At 33.4% G+C, this 19,562-nt stretch overlaps 1 protein-coding gene across 1 annotated transcript; it reads left to right on the top strand.

Annotated features, from left to right (window-relative positions):
- Positions 1-15,282: 15,282 nt before the first annotated feature.
- LOC21394608 (probable indole-3-pyruvate monooxygenase YUCCA3) lies at positions 15,283-17,420 on the top strand (the record flags this gene model as incomplete). Its single annotated transcript, XM_024175536.1, has 4 exons — positions 15,283-15,981; positions 16,524-16,895; positions 17,112-17,114; positions 17,238-17,420. Coding segments are annotated over exons 1-4 (1,257 nt in total), but the record flags the coding sequence as incomplete, so codon positions are not given.
- Between the last annotated feature and the right edge of the window lie 2,142 nt (positions 17,421-19,562).

The raw sequence follows: 19,562 nt of genomic DNA, 5'->3' as shown, positions 1-19,562 counted from the left end.
TTTTGAGGCACTTCAGGCATGCTGAAACCACTAAAAGACTTTAATTAAATAGCCAAATCGACCAGTTATTAAAAATTTCAATGTCATCTGCTGCACATAGTCTATTGCAGTCTTTGTTGTAACAAATCGTGCAACATAGCTGTAAAATCTAGTTTAAAGTCAACTATTGCATATTCTTGTTATCCCCTATATAAATGCAGTATAATCTTTGCAGAATACTCCATGAAATAGGACATTTTTGTACATCTAAGCAAAAATCTGCTTTGCAAATTAATTATCCCACCAATTTTCAACTTACCAAAATAGATTCACCGAATCATATCAAAATCAATTTCTAAATAAGTTTCTTGCAGCAAATCAATTTTTAAAATAAATATTCTGCAGCAAATCAATCAACTCATCTATTTTCCACTTTCCAAAATCACTCAAACTTGACTTTTACCAAATCAGGTCAAATTGATTGATTTTAACAGTTTCCAAAACGAAATTTCCCATTGCCATTAAACTTTCAATCATATCATCAACATCAAATCCTTTCTAAATCTTGTCCAAAATAATGCCAACAAATCAATTAAAACAAATCCATCAATGAAAATCCCAACAAAAACAACTCTAAAAAAGTTGAACAGAAAGAAACTTAAAAAAGCCATGTGGATATTCTACTTTCCTCAAAAGGAAAGGCCTCATTAAAATCCGGAAGAATGTAGTAAATAGTAGATTTATGAAAATAAATTAAGTAAACAGTATATTTTAAAACTATTTAAAGTAAACAACAGTACCGCAAAAATGTTTCATTTACTACTAGTAAAAAGATTTTTTTTCTACGTAATTTTCTTTTTACAACTGATAATTTTTTTTTCCACTTAAATAGAATTTTTACCACCTAAATTACTTTTTAACAGTCGTAAATGAAATATTTACATGATAAATTGTTATTTACTTCAAATAGTTTTAAAATTTACTATTTACTTAGTTTACTTTCAAAAATATGCTATTTACATCTAGTTCCGTTAAAATCTGTTACGAATTTTATGACCGCAAGCGTATGCTATTGTTGTCAAGTAATAAAAATCTTTGAGTAAAGAGTATTGTCGCCATAGCAGCATATTTTGACTATGAGATATGGCAGATGGATGTCAAGACAGCTTTTTTGAATGATTATCTTAAGGAAACCATCTATATGGATCAACCAGAGGGTTACATAGAAGAATGCCAAGAGCAGAAAGTTTGCAAACTACAGAGATCCATTTATGGATTAAAGCAGGCTTCTATATCATAGAACATCAGGTTTGATGAGGCTATTAAGTCTTATGGATTTGATCAAAACCAAGATGTATCAAATGAAAAAAAGAAGTTGTTCTTGTTCTTTACTAGCCCGAATATATGACATTCAGTGGGAGTGTTCAGTCGTTATCAGTTGAACTCAAGATCGGATCATTAGGTAGCGATATATTATATCCTTAAGTGTATGACGAAAGTAAGAAACTATAAGATAGTTTAGTCAGTGAAAGAGTTGTGTTTTATCTGGATACACAGACTTTGACTATGAGTCATGCATGGATTTTGAGAGTCGACATCCAAATCTGTGTTTGCACTAGATGAAGGAGTCATGATACGAAAAGTTGTTGGCAAAGTATGATTGCTAATTCTATCATTAAGGGTTAATGTGTTGCAGCTTGTAAAGCAATAAAGGAAAGCAACCTGACTCTAGAAATTCTTAACTGATATGGAAGTTGTTCTAGGGATAGATCAGTCATAGACACCAAGAAAGTTTCAGGATTAGAGACATATTCTATCTGCTTAGGACAAGTGGGAGATTATTGGAAATGGTGTCCTAGAAGCATGAGATGTAATAGGATACTTATTATTTATTTAATAAAACAGTTTATTCTTTATTTTATGTGCATATATTAATGAATATTAGTGAAAATTCCATGATTATTTATGTGATCTTAAATATTACATATAAGTGTTATATGCGAGAGGATAATATTTAAGAGCAATAATCAAAATGACGTTCATAATGAATTTAATTAAAATTCAGAATCTTTAACAAAAAAATTATTAATACATGTCATTCCAATTTAGAATGGAACATAATACATGTCATTCCCATTTAGAATGGAACAATGTTATTCGCACTGTTAATATGGTGAAATATTAAATTAGTGTATTACGCATATTGAGATTATGTGGAAAGGGACACAGACACAATATGAATTTCTGATAATTTTCATTAAGTATACAAATTCTAATTGAGTCTACCGATGGTCATACATAGAATAATTTTAATCCGATGGTCATACATAGAATGATTTTAATCCTGAGTTATTAATAGACTCCTATTTGTGGATTTATGTCTTTTGATTTACTCGGTACGGATTCTGAGATCCTGAATCTTATTTCTTGTATTTTGAAGACATGATGAATTGTGTAGTCTGGAATGTTATTGTGACGGCCCTACTAGGCTAGGTGGCCGTCACTATAGTTGACTTTAATATGTTTATACTTTTTGAAACGCCTGATAAATTTACGGAACTTTTCTTTTTTTTTTGAAATGCTATATCATATTGAACATAAGTTTCTTTTTCTTAAAATGTTGTATCATATTGAACATAAGTCTCTTTTCCTTAAAATGCTATATCATACAACTCATGTACCTCAAGCACTAGCTGAGACGCTGGAGGTGCTGAGGCTGTAGCTACCCACTGCTAGAGATGATGCTGAAATTGCTCACATTCTATTTGTTTGGAATCAACTTCTAGGCTGCTCCACCAGGCCCTAGCCCCTCGTACTAACTACATAGTGGCTAACATAGTCCAATACTTCTTATGAATTCCACAGGCATCAAAAATTACCTGTATCTGCATCAACGAGTCTTGCGTCCTCCCTACATAAGTCTCACCATCATAGTTACCCGAATTGGAGTTCCGGAAAACAATCACTAGCTACACTATATATAGATCATATGGAACTCCGTCTGATGGTGGTGTAGAGGAGGATGCCATATACGATACTATAATCCTATATGTATATAGTTTTAAACATTAAATTCCATCTTGGAAAATAAAGCTAATTTACTCTTATGAATTCTACTTACTTAGACTGTGGCAGAATAGGCACATGACGGTATGGAGTAGGATGGCAGGATACCAACTCTGATACCAACTATGACGACCCTACTAGGCTAGGTGGCCATCACTGAAGCTGATTTTAATATATTTATACTTTCTGAAACCCCTGAGAAATTTGTGGAACTTTTTTTTTTTTGAAATGCTATATCATATTGAACATAAGTCTCTTTTTCTTAAAATACTATATCATATTGAATATAAGTTTCTTTTTCTTAAAATGTTGTATCATATTGAACATAAGTTTCTTTTGTTCTTATTGAAATTTCCTTTCTTAACTATAACAAAATATTTAAACAACCACATATTCCTTTCTCGGAATGTCAATATTTACATGTGTATACTGAATCTTTAAGTCCTGTTTACTTTCATATACCAACTCGTCTTAATTAACAAAACTATTTATTACATAACACTTCTTGCGGAATTGTTTGCGAGCGGTATCCATTCCCCGATCTCCACACTATTCGTCCATTGCCTTGCCAACAGTCCATCAAGTATTTGAAGCAGGTTGCTTACCTACAATATAAATACTCTATAATGAGTTTACGCTAAACAAGTAGGAACTATTTCTCACAAAACATCTGTGAGTTCACATGACTATATATGCATGAGCCAATTATGCTTACTTATGATATCTTATCATAGTCTTATTATCTGATTTTATCTTACTTACTAATGGGCCCAAGTGCTCGTATAATTTACGCGCAATCATCAGGACGTGAGGGTTTGTAAGGTCCTCAATGACACTGTGATTATAACTAACTGAATGCCTCCTTCGCGGAGGAATTCTTTTCTTTTTGTTTTCTTTATCTTCCTTGCGGAGTCTAATTACCTCCCTCGCGGTAGCTGGTACGACACTCAACTGAAATTATTCTTATAAGTCCTACTTGACTTGTTAAAGTGTATGCATCATGGCATGACAATTGCATACTATAATAAGAAGTATAATCAAGCATATAAATCATGTGTACTGTTTCATTTCAAATCTATTTATACTGTAGGCGAGATTCCTACTTACCTGTTTCACATAGTGGAATCCTCTATTCGCCACACAGCCTGTTCTCTTTCTTGCTTATTTATGAGAATAAACACCTATTAAGAGTATGAGATTAACTATCACTTGCTATTCTATTTTAGCAAGCTTGTAAGAAAATCTAATTTCTCTATTTCTGGCTTTCTTCCTCTTTCCTACCTTAAAGGATTGTAAAACCTTGTTTCAAGCTTAAAGATTAGGTTTATTGAATCCTCATAACCTTATTTTTCATTAAACAAGGTCTAAAATCAAAAGACTTTCCTGAGATTACATTTCGAGTTCTTTAGTGAACTCTTCTGTTTTACACCAAAACAAATTTAACGGCTTTACAGTGTTTTCTAAAAAAAAAAAAAGAATAGTCTAAAGCTTATATTTAGAACACAAAATAAGTTTAACTTCAAATTCTCAAACTAAATTTTGGCGGAGTTTCACCTAATTTTCTGTGTTTCCCAAGCTATCCTTAGCTCGTTTTATCCGCTGTTCCAACTCTTAGACATAACCCACAATCTTTCTCATACAATTTTATCATCTTAGAAACAAGAATTCTTCATAACCAAAAATTGCTAGAAACATAATCTAACAACCAAAAATGCATCCTTTAATCACTTAGTTTACAATTCCTTTATCAATTGAAATTCATCATCAACTTAGTAAACTTTGTATATACTTTCTTCCATATCCAAGGGTTTGGTCAAGGTAAGAAAAAGGAGAGGAAAACTAAAATCTCACCTTAAAAGAACGAGGAACAAGTTTTGGAGTCACTAATCCTCAGTAGTTTTGTTGATCTTCGCTTAAAATTCGTTTCTCTTCACTTTTGGTGAAATTTCTCTCTCCTCTCTCTTAGATGAACACTCACTGGTTTTTGGCATGGAAAAGTGAGCATTCTTTTGTGTTTTTACACTTAAAAACGGGTGGAGAAGAATAAGAGGGGCCTAAGTGCAATTTTCCAACTTATACGTCTTTTTTAAATACAAAATTCACTAAAAACACCTTTTTCTTTTCTTCTTCCCCAAGTTGGCCGGCCACCTCACTACACAAATGTCATGATCTTAGCTCTCCATCCAAAAAGTCACTTGAAATCTCAACCATCCATCTCTAATAATTATCTTATTCCGGTTCTGTTCAACATTCATCTGGTGCATATTTTATCTGCGTTTTCTGGACAGTTGGTTAACTTGGTCAATTTTATTCAACCTTGACTAACTTTTCAAGAATAATCTATTGACTGACTCTTTGGTCATACTATCTCGACTCAGTCATCCCCAATAGGTCAAAAATCCTAATTTTCTCGGTTAGGCAACTAGGGTGAGGTGGAATATAGATCATATCTCACTTAGATTCTTAATTACTTAGTTAATGTCATCTTGCTTACATAAGTAAGGTTTAGTGAACACGTGGCGGTCATCCATGGGTGTTCTAATCTTATAACTATCCTTGTTACCTCACACTGACTATAGGGAGTTAACTTAGTTGACATGAAATTTCTATTTCTAATGGTGTCAACTTCTGAACTCATATTGCAACTGAATTTCTTTACTAAAATATTATCCCTGTAATTTCCTTTTGTCTGTTTGAAAACTACGGGTTTTCTTTGTAAATATAAGAGCGTCTCTCTATACGATGCTAACATTATATTGCGCTAGGAGAATTCTGAGATTAAAATTCTAAAACTTTATATGTACTGAGAATTCTTCCGCCTTAATTACGGTACGAATTTATCGACTGAATTTACTCACTTTTAAGATATGAACTAATCATAAAATTTACTGCAGAATTTAGGAATACCGATATTAATTCCATAAATCCTTCAGTCACCAAAATTTGACATGATATTCTCGGGAAAAATCCATGATTTAAATAATAAATTTACGTTATTTAATTTTAAGATTTTCTCAGTCATTACAATCTACCCCCTTAATAATTTTCGTCCCAAAAATTAGAACAACTTGGGATAGTTTTTCCTCATATCTTCCTCACGCTCCCATGTGGCTTCCTCAATATTATGATTTCACCACAAGACTTTGACTAGAGGAATTACTTTATTCCTTAGAGTTTTCTCCTCGCGAGCTAGGATCTGAACTGTTTTCTCCTCGTAGGTTAGGTCTGTGTGCACTTCGACTGGTTCCTAGTGCAACACATGTGATGGGTCTAGTACATACTTCTTTAACATCAATACATTGAAAACATTATGTACCGAAGCTAAGTCTGATGGAAAAGCTAGTTTATATGCAACTTTACCGATCTTCTCTAGGATCTCAAAAGGTCCTATGTATCTTGGACTAAGTTTTCCTTCATTACCGAATCTCATTACTCCTTTCAACGGTGTAACTTTTAAGAAAACTAAGTCTCCCACTTAAAACTCCAAAGGTTTGCGGCGTTTATCCGCATAACTCTTCTGGCGGTTGTGAGTTGTATCTAGTCTCTCTCTTATGCGTCTTACATCCTCTGTGGTTGTTCTCATAAAATCTGTGGTTTCTAAATGCTTCTCCCCAAGTTCACACCAATAAATTAGGGACCTGCATTTTCTTCTGTACAAGGCTTCAAAAGGTGCCATACCTATTAACGTGTGATAACTGTTGTTATAAGAAAATCCTATCAAAGGAAACTTTTTATCCCAGCTTCCCTTGAAATCAATTATGCATGCTCTTAGCATATCTTCTAAGGTATGGATGGTCCTCTCAGATTGACCGTCAGTCTAAGGATGAAAACCGGTACTTAATTTTAGCTTAGTCCCTATTTCATCATGCACACCTCTCCAAAATCTAGACATGAAACGACCGTCTTGATCTAATATGATGGATTTTAGAATCCCATGCAATGTCACTATCTTAGACACGTATATTTTTGCCAATTGCTGGATAGAATAACTGAGTTTGATTAGCAAAAAGTAGGCAGATTTAGTTAATCGATCTACGTTTACCCAAATTATGTCTTGCAGTTGGATGTCCTAGGCAATCCACTATAAAATCCATCATGATCTGATCTCATTTTCATTCCAGAATGTCGATCTTCTGTAGTTCCCCTGCTGGACGCTGATGTTCTGCCTTATAATTTTGACAATTAAGACATTTTGATATGAATTCAACTACGTCCTTTTTCATTCCTAGCCACCTAAAGCTCTTTTTCAGATCCTTATACATCTTAATTGTTCCCGGATGAATAGATTAAGGCGTTTCATTCTCGGGAATAATCCTTGACTTAAATAAATAAATTTACATTATTTAATTCTAGGATTTTCTCAGTCATTACAGTTATTATACGAGATGGAATCCGTTCCTTCCTGAGAAAGAAGTAGATAAATAATTCCCTTGAGGGTTGATTCCGTACTTGGACTAGGAGGAGTTTTGATTCATGAATTTATTTTATAAATCACTGTCCATTAGAAAATCAATGGTACTCAAGAATAAAGATGTAGTTAGAGAGGTTAACGGATTTCACCTATCTCTAATTATGACTTATTTATGGAGGATTGATCTATATGTAATGACTATATCAAATAGACACTTCACAATTTAGAAGTAACTTATGTCCATAATTATAAGAGTACAATTCCAAATTTATAGTGGAGTAACTTTTAAAATTAATAGAATTAATTAATTAATTAAAGAGTTTAGTTAATTATTAATTTTATTGGAGCTCAAAATTATACACGAGTCCCCGCATCGTCCTTGTAATTCTACAAGACATTAAGGGAAAAATGAGAATTTTAGAATTATGGAATTCTAAAATATAACACTCAAAGATAATTAATTGAGAATTAATTATATCTTAAATAATGTGATTATTTAAATTTAAATTTAAATTTAAATTTTGAAACAGACATGTGAAGGTGTTCACATAGTGTGAACGCACACTACATTGTGAATCCCTCTGAGATTTAGTTGCTTGCTCTCCAAGTTATCCATTTGACTTATTTGATAAGTTATTAAATTGAAATTCAAATTAATTTAAGTTTGACTTAAATTGGAATTTAAATTTGAGTCAAAATTGACATATGGATAAGGGAGAGAGATTTTGTTTCAAAATCAAATTTGAAGTTGGAGATAATTATCAAGCTTTATCTTGGAGATAAATATTAGACTTTTTCTGGGAGTCTGACTATTACTCTATAAATAGGAGATTGCAGAAATTGGAGATCACAATTTTTGGTCTCCCTAGCATCATGTGGTCGGTTTTCTATAGTGGTCGGTTTTCTATAGAGTGTGGAGAGGAAAATTTTATCCAAAAATTCCACGTTGTGTATGCGTTGGTGTTCGTGAAAACCTTGAGCGTTTATTCGTTAGTCCCGTTTTGTTTCAAGTATGCCCACACACATGTCTTCGTAGATTGAAGGAATTGACGAGTAAGATTCGGGTGTTCTAAACTACCTTGGAGTAAGGAACATTCAAGGTCAAAGAATTCAAGTTATTGTCCTAATCGTCCGTTAGTTAAAGAAATTAATTTGATTAATTTATTCGTACATAAATTAATGTAATCTATAGAGTATCTTAAAGTTTTATGAAAATTTTTGTTATACACGATCCGCTTCATATACGCTTCCGCATCCGCAATCATTTTAGAAACCAACATCGATTTCCCCAGGATCAATCAAGTTCAAATTCTCAATTCCCAATCAATCAATATTTATTCCTATTCTGACAATGCATTTTATGAAATTAATTACTAATCTTTCTCAAGCATTAATAATCATAGTCCAAGCATGTAGGTCCTACATTTAGATTTTAACGTGTTGGAATTCATTACGAACATAAAACCATAATGATCCACAAACATGCTTATCCATCATGTCCGATTAGTCTCAAAATTAAACCCCAAACCATGCAAAAGTTGGCTAGACATTCACACTCATTAAAAACAGATTATAACACTTAGCATAATAGAATAAACATCAATTAAATTAAAAACCAAAGAATCTTGAATAATCATGATCCGACTACATCATATCCCTAAAAACAAGCTTAGAAACAAGCGTAAAACTGAAAATAAAGACTAGAAAACCAACAAAAAGCCAAGATTAACTACCAAAATTGCGAGTATGAAACTCACTCATCAAAATCCTATGTCAATAAAACCCTATGGGAAAAAACTGACAGAGAGTAAAAGAGTACATGAATCACCCGGTCTTCATTAAGATGCATAAATGAATCTATAATTTGGAAGGCCCATATCTCTTCCAGCCGAAGAAGAATAAAAATCTAGCAAAGACCACACCACAGATCCGTCGCTAAATGAACTATATGAGTCGAAAGCTTGTCTACCATAACATTCCCTTCGCCCGTAGATATGAGAAACAATGAATGTAATGCTGCGTAATTAAGGGCCAACGACCAACGAGCTTAAAATTTCCAAGGGACCTCCAAAGTTTTGGAAATAATTAGTAAGCTTATTACATTGGAAGAATCAAACCATAAAAAGTCTTATCCCAGTCCGAAAGGAGAAGCAAAACAACTCTTCACCAATCCTCTATGCTTTAATTATAATTAATGGTTTATTTTATCACATCGTTTAATAAATAATAGTCGGTAGATCATTAGAAATCTCCTATATTTTCCTTTCATAAACAAGCAAAAGGAGGTGGTGTAATAACAAAAGTGATCTGTATATACAATCCGCAAGCATTACTTCCTTACCATGTTATATGTGATCTCTGTTCTGCAAGTCTCTTGGTCTCGACTGATTAAAGTTTGCAATTGATTATTAAGGTAATGTTAAAAGAGCCCGCTCGACTATCGGTATGTTTTTACGTTTTCCCGACATGGAAACTAGGCGCATGTTTTTTTGCCCCCTTTGTGCTTCATTAGATTGTATTAATGGAGTCAATTTGTTGTTGGAGTTGAGTATCCTAGTGTAACGAGGTTAATATTGATGTTTTTATCTCTTTAATTTAAAATACAATTACCTATTTAAGGAAAGACGAAAATCAAAAAGATCATAATTTCACCATTAAGTACTTCTCTATGATAGTAACTGTACCATGTAGATTTAGGACCTAACGTTTTTGACATAACCCCAGAACAATAAAACGTACTAAACAAATATTCTAGTCATAAAATTTTGGCTTTGGAATTCTCTGTTCCTTTCTAAATCAGGCAAAGATGTACGAAAAATTGAGAAAGTACAACATGAGGAATTGGGACCATATTGGATTAATTTTTCTGCGACGTGTCATGCACTGTAGCTTTACATTTATTCTAAATTTAGAGCCCTTCTTTCAAGCAATTTTTTTTTTTAAATAAAAAACTTTTAGACTTAAAGTATGTCAAACAGAATAAAATATTCTAGAATTAAAACTAGAGCAACAAGTTTGCAGCAATGAATTGAGTTGTCCCAAACTCAGAGGCATGTCAACTTCGCTTGTAATTGACTTGGCTAAACATGCATAAAACAGTGACACTCTTGCAAAATCACCCACAAAATCCTTAAAGAAGTAATCCTTCTTCAAGCAAGTTAGTGAACCTTCTAAAAGTTTCATCCATTTTACTTCTTGATCATATGGACCATTAAGTTGTTTGAAAATGATAGGCTCCATTGCTGTACGTACACTAGGCAAACATATATACATGTTATATGCAACATAACAATAATTGGTAATTAGTAGAAACTAGTAGGTCTTTCTTGTAGAATACATATATATATATATATATATATACATAATTATATATACATAGTGGGCATTGATCTATCCCTCTCAATGTGTATTCTCTAGGTCATCACCTGTGGCTATCTTCCAAAAGGTACATAAACTTTTTGGTACTTGACTTCTTTTGTTCTTTTGCCAAGATTCTTTTTTGGTTCCTAATTATATAGATTAGTACTATTATAAGATTTTAATTAGCTATAGTTCATTAATCACTGCTTATCAAACTTTAATGTTCTAATTTCGAGCTTCATTAAGCTTTTCGTTTGTCCTTCTCACTTATGAGGGGGAAAAGAGATATAAATAAAAATGAGCTTATTAAAAAGACAATTAATCATCAATGTCTCCCCCACAATTGAATCAAAGGCAATCTTTCCTATGTTGTATCTGCAAGAGTGCAAGTAAAATCCATTCTACTCCCCACAATCTTCCTTCAAACAATGATCCCTCCATCTTCGTCAAGGAGACAAATTAACAAGATCACAACTCAATTATTTTCTCAAATACGCTTGTTGGGTTCATGAGTTTCCATCAAACGTTTAATCTACTAAGAGGAGGAGCCTCCAGTCCTTTTAAACTCATTATTTATTCTACATTTAGCAAATGATTATTTATAAAGAAATGTTAGCATCACTCTTTTTGTCACTCTGTATTCACTGTTTAACACGTGAATTCTACTATCTCATTTTTTATTTAAATAATAATATATTATATTAGCAGGGTCCATGATAAGTGCACAAATTTGCACTTAAATTGTTCATAATTGCTAAATAAATTAAGTTTTAATTAAATATTTTTGTGGAATTAATATTTTATGGAAGTATTTGATTTTAATTTAATTTAATTTGTTTTGTAGGGAAATAAGACATTTGGGTCAAAACTAAAGAAAATGAAAATGAAGCCCAGCCGTCAGTCAGCCGCCGCCGAGCCAAGCCGTTCGAGCCGCTCCACAAGCCGAGCCACATGGCATTTTCTGGCGAACCCCCACGTTTCCCACTCAGTCGCGCGAGCGTTTCGTCCACGCCAAGCCCAGGTCGCAAGTTGGTGCCACGAGCGCGTAAGCCAGCCTCTCTCTCTCTCTTCGGCGTGGGCTCCACCTGTTCCCTCGCGCACACGCGTTTGGCGCGCACGGTTCTCTCCCGGGCACGCGTGCATCAGGCAGTTCTTTAATCCTCTCCGCGTGGGTCCCACGTCGCAGCAGCCTCCCAATCAGTTCGCGCCACGTGTCGTACCTGTCGGCCACTCTTCCTCTCCACGAATCACAGCGTGCCACGTGTCACGTCCAAAGCTAATTTTTGTCTGCGTTTTCCAAGCTCAGCCTTGGACGAATCACAGAGTGCCATGTGGCGTTTTCTTCACCTGTTCGAGCCGTTCATGCGGGGTTTTTCATCAGTTTTGTTTCCGTTGTGATGTTTTCCTTTCTCCACCATTAGCAGCCTTTACCACCAAATTGAAGCCTTGTAAATCCAATTTATTTGGATAAACCGTTCCTTTTCTTCTTGTTTCTGTTTGCAACTCTTGACATGGCCAAAAACTCTATAAATAGGGTCATGTCAAGGTGTTTAGGTTGTTGAATTTTAGTCTAAGTTTCTACATTTATTCTCTCATCTTCTTGCTCTTATTCTCATATTTTCTTTTTAAAATTTTATGGGAATTATGTGCAAGTTAGGCTAGAGTATTTAGTGAGGCTAGAGATGATCCTATATGTGTAGTGAACTTGTTTGGATTTTGATTCTCCAATGATTTGTAAGTTTTATACATTTGAGTAAATAATTTTCTTTCATCATATTTCTTCCTCTTACCAATATATTTTATTATCAACTTTTATATAAATCTAGTCAAGCTCTTTTTATGTGATTGTTGTATTATATTATATATTGATAGGTATTATTTTATGAGTAGTCTTTTACTGCAATATTGCCAACGGTATATTGTTGCTTTTAGATTTCTCATAAGATAATTTTTACTAGTTCTAAACGTTAGAATTTTATTTACTCGAATACATTTTTAATTTATATGTTCTTCAAATATTTATTTTCCGATTGATTGTTTGGGATGTGAAACTTTCAATTGAGTCAATTTATGAATCAAAATCCAAATAGGCGAACAAAGCATATGGAGGATTCTCAATGCCTTACCACTTTTTATTATTGAATTTTCTCCATTTTAAATTGTTCAAAAAATCATCAAAAAACACTCATTTTTTTTCTTTGTTTCATTGCTTACTTTTCTAACGCTTTTTATTTACTAGTCATTTCTTGTTCAATTTAACACCTCCTCGTGGGATCGACCGTTCAAACTATACTACAATTGACCGCTTGTTTTTGTACACGTTTGGACGTAATCAAATTTTGGCGCCGTTACTGGGGAGGTGCGACATACAAGAATAATCAGTAGATAATTAGTCAAAGAGGTAAGTACATTATTTATTTATTTATTTTAATTTCACTTTATTTTTCTTTAGTTTCTAGTCGTGTGTTTTTGTTACTGATTTGATTTCGTTTGTACGTTTTTGTGATTTGTATTTTATGTTTTCATTTTCTTTGGTTTTGTCTTTTAGTGTGATTTAGTGGTCGTTTTTGTTAGTGGTCTTTTAGTGTGTGCGTTTTGTGTTTTAGTATGTTAGTAATTATTAAGTAAAAGAAAAAAGTTCTATGCTTTGTCATATTAGGTCGTAAAACGTGTTGCTGTTATCTACTTTTGTAAAAAAAAAATAAAAATAAAAAATAAAAAAATAAAAAAAACCTCTACTTTGTCGTATTAAGCTTGTAGTCATTTTTCAGTTTCTTGCAGTTTGCTAAGTTTTCTTCATTAGGGTGATAGGTTTTCTTTTTATTTTATTTTTTTTATTCGTTAAAAAAAAATGTTGAATGTTGTCTGACCATATTTACACATATTTACACATTTCCAACATTAACTGTACAAACTAAATGCTTAAATAGTACTGTTAGAATTCTAACTGACTATCACAAACCACCAGCTCATATAATCATAAGTGACTTGTAATGACACTTCTAACTAATTCTAACCTTAATTACATTCATTTGTTACAATTGAACAATCTCTCTAATAAATTAATCAATCAATTAGCTAACCACACAATATTAATTAAAGAGTACTAAGCCCCGCATGGTAAAGCTTTATTTTTTTTCCTTTTTTTTTTCTTTTTTGGAAAACACATATTATTTATTAAAGTTCCTGGATTATAAGAAATTTCACGTTAGAGTAGATATTACAAACAAATCAAGATAAAAGTATATACTCAAGCACAATTTTCAAACATGGCCTATAGGGCTTTGCACGTATAGTTCAACAACCTAGGGGGTCTGCATTGGCCGGTTAGAAAAAGAAAATGTTATTTATATTACTTGCAACGAGTAACATATATATTACTATATAACATGCCTAATTTAGTGTTATTAATTAACTCATAACATGAACCTACTTAAAAAGCATTTAACCGGCATGCTAGGTAAATCAATAGTTTATGATCACATAAGAGTGACAGACATACATACATACATACACACATACATACATACATATATATATATATATATATATATATATATATTACATCCACTAGCTGAGTTTAACTTAGCATGATATTTATAGAGATTGTAGGAACCCCACTTAAGATAAGAAGCTGGCTCTACCATGTGCATGCCCAAGTACTCAAAAATTTATAAAAAAAAAAAAAAAAAAAAAAAAAAAAAAAAAAAGGGAAAACACCCTTACTGGAAACCATTTGCTAAGTACAAATAAATATAGGATACACAGTATGGGTAGCTGGTTTGCTGGTATTGCGAGTGGCTATAGTGATCTCTATGCCTAAACGTTGAAAGAGAATTTACAGAAACCAAGACCCAAAAAAGACCCATCTTCTAAAAGGTTGTGGATATCGTTTCTACTTTGTTAAATATTTGTTAAACAATGTGTAAGATATATTATCATGGTGTATATATATGATGTTACTTCTGTGGGTTGGGGACTTAAAAAATAATTTAATTTATGTAATTATATTAACAAAATAAGACGGCCACAGCTTATCATTTGAGGGAGACAAAAAAAATCCTCTCTTTCTAAGCTATCAATTTGAAATCCCAATCACATGCTGCTCTCATGGTCAGACGCCTCTCCTTATTTAAACCCTTCCATCCCTTCTTTCCCCCTCCACACATCAAATTCAAACAAAAACATTTATTCTTCTACTCCCTCTCACCCCATTTTTCCCACATAGTTCAAAGCATCCAAATATCATCCCATTAGCTTCTTTCTTGGATCATCATCAAATAACAAGTTTTTTTTTAAAAAAAAGGCCTTTAATTTCCATCAATATTCTTTTTCACTCACATTTTCACAAATTTCCCAACCACGCTATTTTTTCTTCACAACCCTGTCCCTCTCAATACTTTGTTAGTCATTTCAAACGACGCAAAAAAGAAAAAATAAAAAAAGGAAAAAGAATTCCCTCCAACATGTTAGACCACGCTTGTCATAACACACCACCACTGGTACAACAAACCTTCAACCATGATCACCATGACCTCTTCCCTCGCCGCTGCATTTGGGTTAACGGGCCGGTCATCGTCGGGTCCGGCCCATCGGGCCTCGCCGTCGCGGCGGGCCTAAAACAAGTAGGCGTTCCCTTCATCATCTTAGAAAGAGCAAACTGCATTGCCTCCCTATGGCAACACAGGACTTATGATCGCCTAAGGCTGCACCTTCCAAAACAATTCTGTCAATTGCCCGGCTTCCCATTCCCCGAAAACTTCCCGGAATACCCCACAAAGTACCAGTTCATAGACTACTTAGAATCCTACGCCAAACATTTTGACATAAACCCTTTGTTCAATGAAACAGTGCAGTCTGCCAAGTACGATGAGACCTTCAGGTTGTGGCGTGTCAAGACCGTCTCGAATGGCCAGACCGCGGAGGTCGAGTACTTGTGCCGGTGGCTCGTCGTGGCCACCGGGGGGAATGCCGGGAAAGTCGTGCCCGAATTCGAAGGATTGGCGGAGTTTGGAGGGCATGTCATGCACGCATGCGACTACAGAGCCGGCGAGAGTTACCGGGGGAAGAAAGTACTTGTCGTCGGGTGCGGGAATTCGAGCATGGAAGTCTCCCTTGATCTTTCCAATCACAATGCCAGCCCTTCAATGGTGGTTCGAAGCTCAGTAAGTAGAAACTTATTTTCAATGCAGTTTTAAACTGACGGTTCAGAACTGCATGCAGAGAATACTCTGTTTTCCTCTGTTTTGTTTTTTTAAACAGAGTATTCTCTGTTTTCGTTGAAGGAAAATATTATGGGTGCGTTTAAAATTTATTTTAAAATAATTTTATTTTTTGTATAAAAATAGAAATGAAAACATTTTTAATCTCATACATAAATTATTTTTAAAAATACGTTTATAGTTTTATCAAAAGATTATTTTTAATATAAAAAAATTCATTAATGTCTCTCAAAGAGGAGAAAATAAAAATAAAAAATAAAAAACGATTAAAAATTATTTTTTATTTCTCTCTTATTTTATACTAAATTAAAAAATTTTATTTTTTATCTTTAATTGTGTCAAACGCTATTTCTTTTCCGTTTTTATTTTTTTCTTAAAAAATGTAAAAAATAAAAATAAGAACAACTCCAAACACCGTCTATATTTTCGCTTCTTGAGTCCAAACTAAAACAGGGTAGTCTCTGTTTTTGGATGTTTTTTCTCAGGTTCATGTCTTACCGAGGGAAATTCTTGGGAAATCGACATTCGAGTTGGCGGTATCGATGATGAAATGGCTTCCACTTTGGGCTGTGGACAAGATACTGTTGATGCTTGCAAGGCTTGTTCTTGGGAATCTTGAGAAATTTGGTCTGAAAAGACCATCAGTAGGTCCTTTACAGCTCAAGAACAGTGCTGGGAAGACCCCAGTATTGGACATTGGTGCACTCAAGAAAATAAGATCTGGGAAGATCAAAGTGGTCCCTGGAATCAAGAGATTTTCTGAAGGGAGAGTTGAACTTGTTGATGGGAAAATTCTTGAGATTGATTCTGTTATTCTGGCAACTGGGTATAGAAGCAATGTTCCTTCATGGCTTAAGGTGAGCTTTTTTTTCTTTTTTCTTTTCTTTTTTAATGTGTAGGAATATTTCACATTGTAAGTCTATTCAGAAGTTTCTATCATGGGAATCCATGTGACAGTTATGGAAGTTATTAGTTTTTCTTCTTACGTTATGTTTCTTCTCTTTTATTTTTTTCCATTTTTTTAACCAAGGAAGTTTGAATTTAGACAATTTTTTTTTTTTTATTTAAAAAAGGGGGTAAAGAATCTGAGTCAATCAGATTGTTAGGTTGGTATGGTGGTTATGTTTTGTCTTTATTGGTGTTATTTCTAGAATAAATGGTCTAAATTGTTTTGGGATTTTTTTGGTTACCTTTTACAGGAAAATGACTTCTTTTCTGGAGATGGAATCCCAAAGAATCCATTCCCAAATGGCTGGAAAGGCAAAGCTGGTCTTTATGCTGTTGGGTTCACAAGGAGAGGCCTTTCTGGTGCTTCTTTAGATGCCATTAGTGTGGCACATGACATTGCCAAAAGTTGGAAAGAAGAAACTAAGCAGAAAAGGGTATCCGTAGCGGCTCGTCATAGACGATGCATTTCACATTTCTAAATTGACAGTGCCAATTGATCAGAAGAATCCAATCCAATCCAATCCAATATATTTCTTTTGTTTTCCGGTTGGTAACACAAAACTATAGATCGCTTTCTACTGTGTAGAGTGAAAATAACACAATACAAAGGACATTGTAAAACGTAAAGGTAGCCCTCTCCTAGGCATTAGACCAACCCAAGAGTTGAAAAAATAATTTGGGGAATTATTTTTGTACAAAAAAAGAAAAAAAAAAAAAAAAAAAAAAAAAGGGAAGAGGGGGCTTATTGTTTTTTTTCCAATGGATTTTTTGTATTCACAATTTAATAATCCTAGTCAAAATGGAGAAAGATTCTCATTCTATCTCTTGCATAGACACACAAAATCTGGTCCAATTACCTCATTAATAAGATTGATGGGCCTTTCTTCCATCCCCAATTTGGTCCACCAAAGGGCCCAATAAATATAGTGGGCCCCAGGTCCATCATAACCCCAACATCACAAATCTCTCCAAACTGATTCCCTTGAGTACTCCTAAGCGGTTTTGATATAGAAATAGGTTTCAGACTCCTTTGTTTCCCTGTTGCCCTGCACATGGATAGAGCCCACAAAAGGGAAAGAAAAAGAAAAAAAAAATAATTTTGAATCTTATCCTTGGGACGGTGCTGGCTATAAATCCTCACTATTGACAATGTAATCCAATAGTCTTCTGATTTCACACCAGGAATCAGAGTCCTCAGAAGATCATTGAAATTGCAGGATTTTTTTTCCCAAACATGTGCACACACATAATGCAGGAGAACTATGTGATAAATTATAATAAAAGAATCCTACCGGTAAACTATCACATTTGCACAAATCATATCAGATTAAAAAAAAAAAAAAATAGAGAAGTATTAAGTCCGGCAGCCGTACACTATGTACCTGTAACATCGTTCCTGTAACACTAATATTACATGTATTAGAGTATATTTCTTAAATATTACACTAAAGCAAACTGAATCTTACACACTCGTACGAATGATCTTATACGAGTTCATAAAAGAAGTTACAGATGTCTGACTAGTTTGAGTACCGGATTTAAGACACTTCTTAAAACAAAAGACAATGAATGAAATCTTATAAAAATCTGAGGGTATCTATAATTGTATCCAATAACATATTCATGCATGTATATTTATGTAATTGCAACTCCCAAGTATTTCTGAATGCATGCCACATGAATCTTACCAGTCATCACCATCAAAAGACATGGGTATTCCTAGAAATTTTCAGAGAAACAAGTGAAGAGATGATGAGCCAATTCTCTTTTCAAAGCATCTGACAGATAAATTTCATAGACCTGAAATTCCTCTAGAGCATCAAAACATGTCCAGCATTTCTTTTTTTCTTGAAAAGGAAGTTCAAACTTTTTAACCTCCCAAAGCCATTAACTTATCTTAACTCAGAATTTGAGGTGATATGTTTCATTTCTCCAATGTGAAAAGTCGTGTGAAAAAATGTTATTGTTGTTCAATTCCAAGAAACCTAAAAGTGTGTATTTATTTATTTAGTTTTTTCATGTCAAAACATGGTAATAACAACTGGATGTAGCTAACTAGTTTGCCATTTGTTTACTTGAGGAAGTGTACACTTATTTGCCACCGAAAGCACTTGCCACATTGTCTTTATTTCCCTTTTCACTTCTAAAAATGGATACAACTTTCCAATTTGACTTTACAAACAAGGGAAAGAAGTTGAAAAAAATTAGTTCTTTTTTTTTTTTTTTTCCCTCACTGAAATAGATTTAGTTAAAGACAACCCACATGAATATCCATGCCGTTTATTCAAACAAGCAGATAGATTTAGTTTAAAATATATGTAATATAAAAATATATGTACTTATATATGCAAATGTATATATATTTATAATTGGAGAATATCAATCCTTTATTTTGCTATACATAATATGTATGTATATGTATGTATACTTGTATTTATATGTATGCATGTAGGGTCAGTGGCGGAGTCAAAAAATTTTTTTAGGGGGACTGAAATGAAAATTTGAAATTAAAATAATAGTGCAATTGTTATTTTATTATATTATTTATTTATATATTTAATCTAAATAAATCAATC

This window comes from Morus notabilis, unplaced genomic scaffold (assembly GCF_000414095.1).
Source record: "Morus notabilis unplaced genomic scaffold, ASM41409v2 Scaffold792, whole genome shotgun sequence".
Taxonomy (NCBI): Eukaryota; Viridiplantae; Streptophyta; class Magnoliopsida; order Rosales; family Moraceae; genus Morus; species Morus notabilis.
The sequence above is the reverse complement of the archived record's forward strand: the minus strand, read 5'-3'. Positions and strand labels throughout refer to the sequence as shown.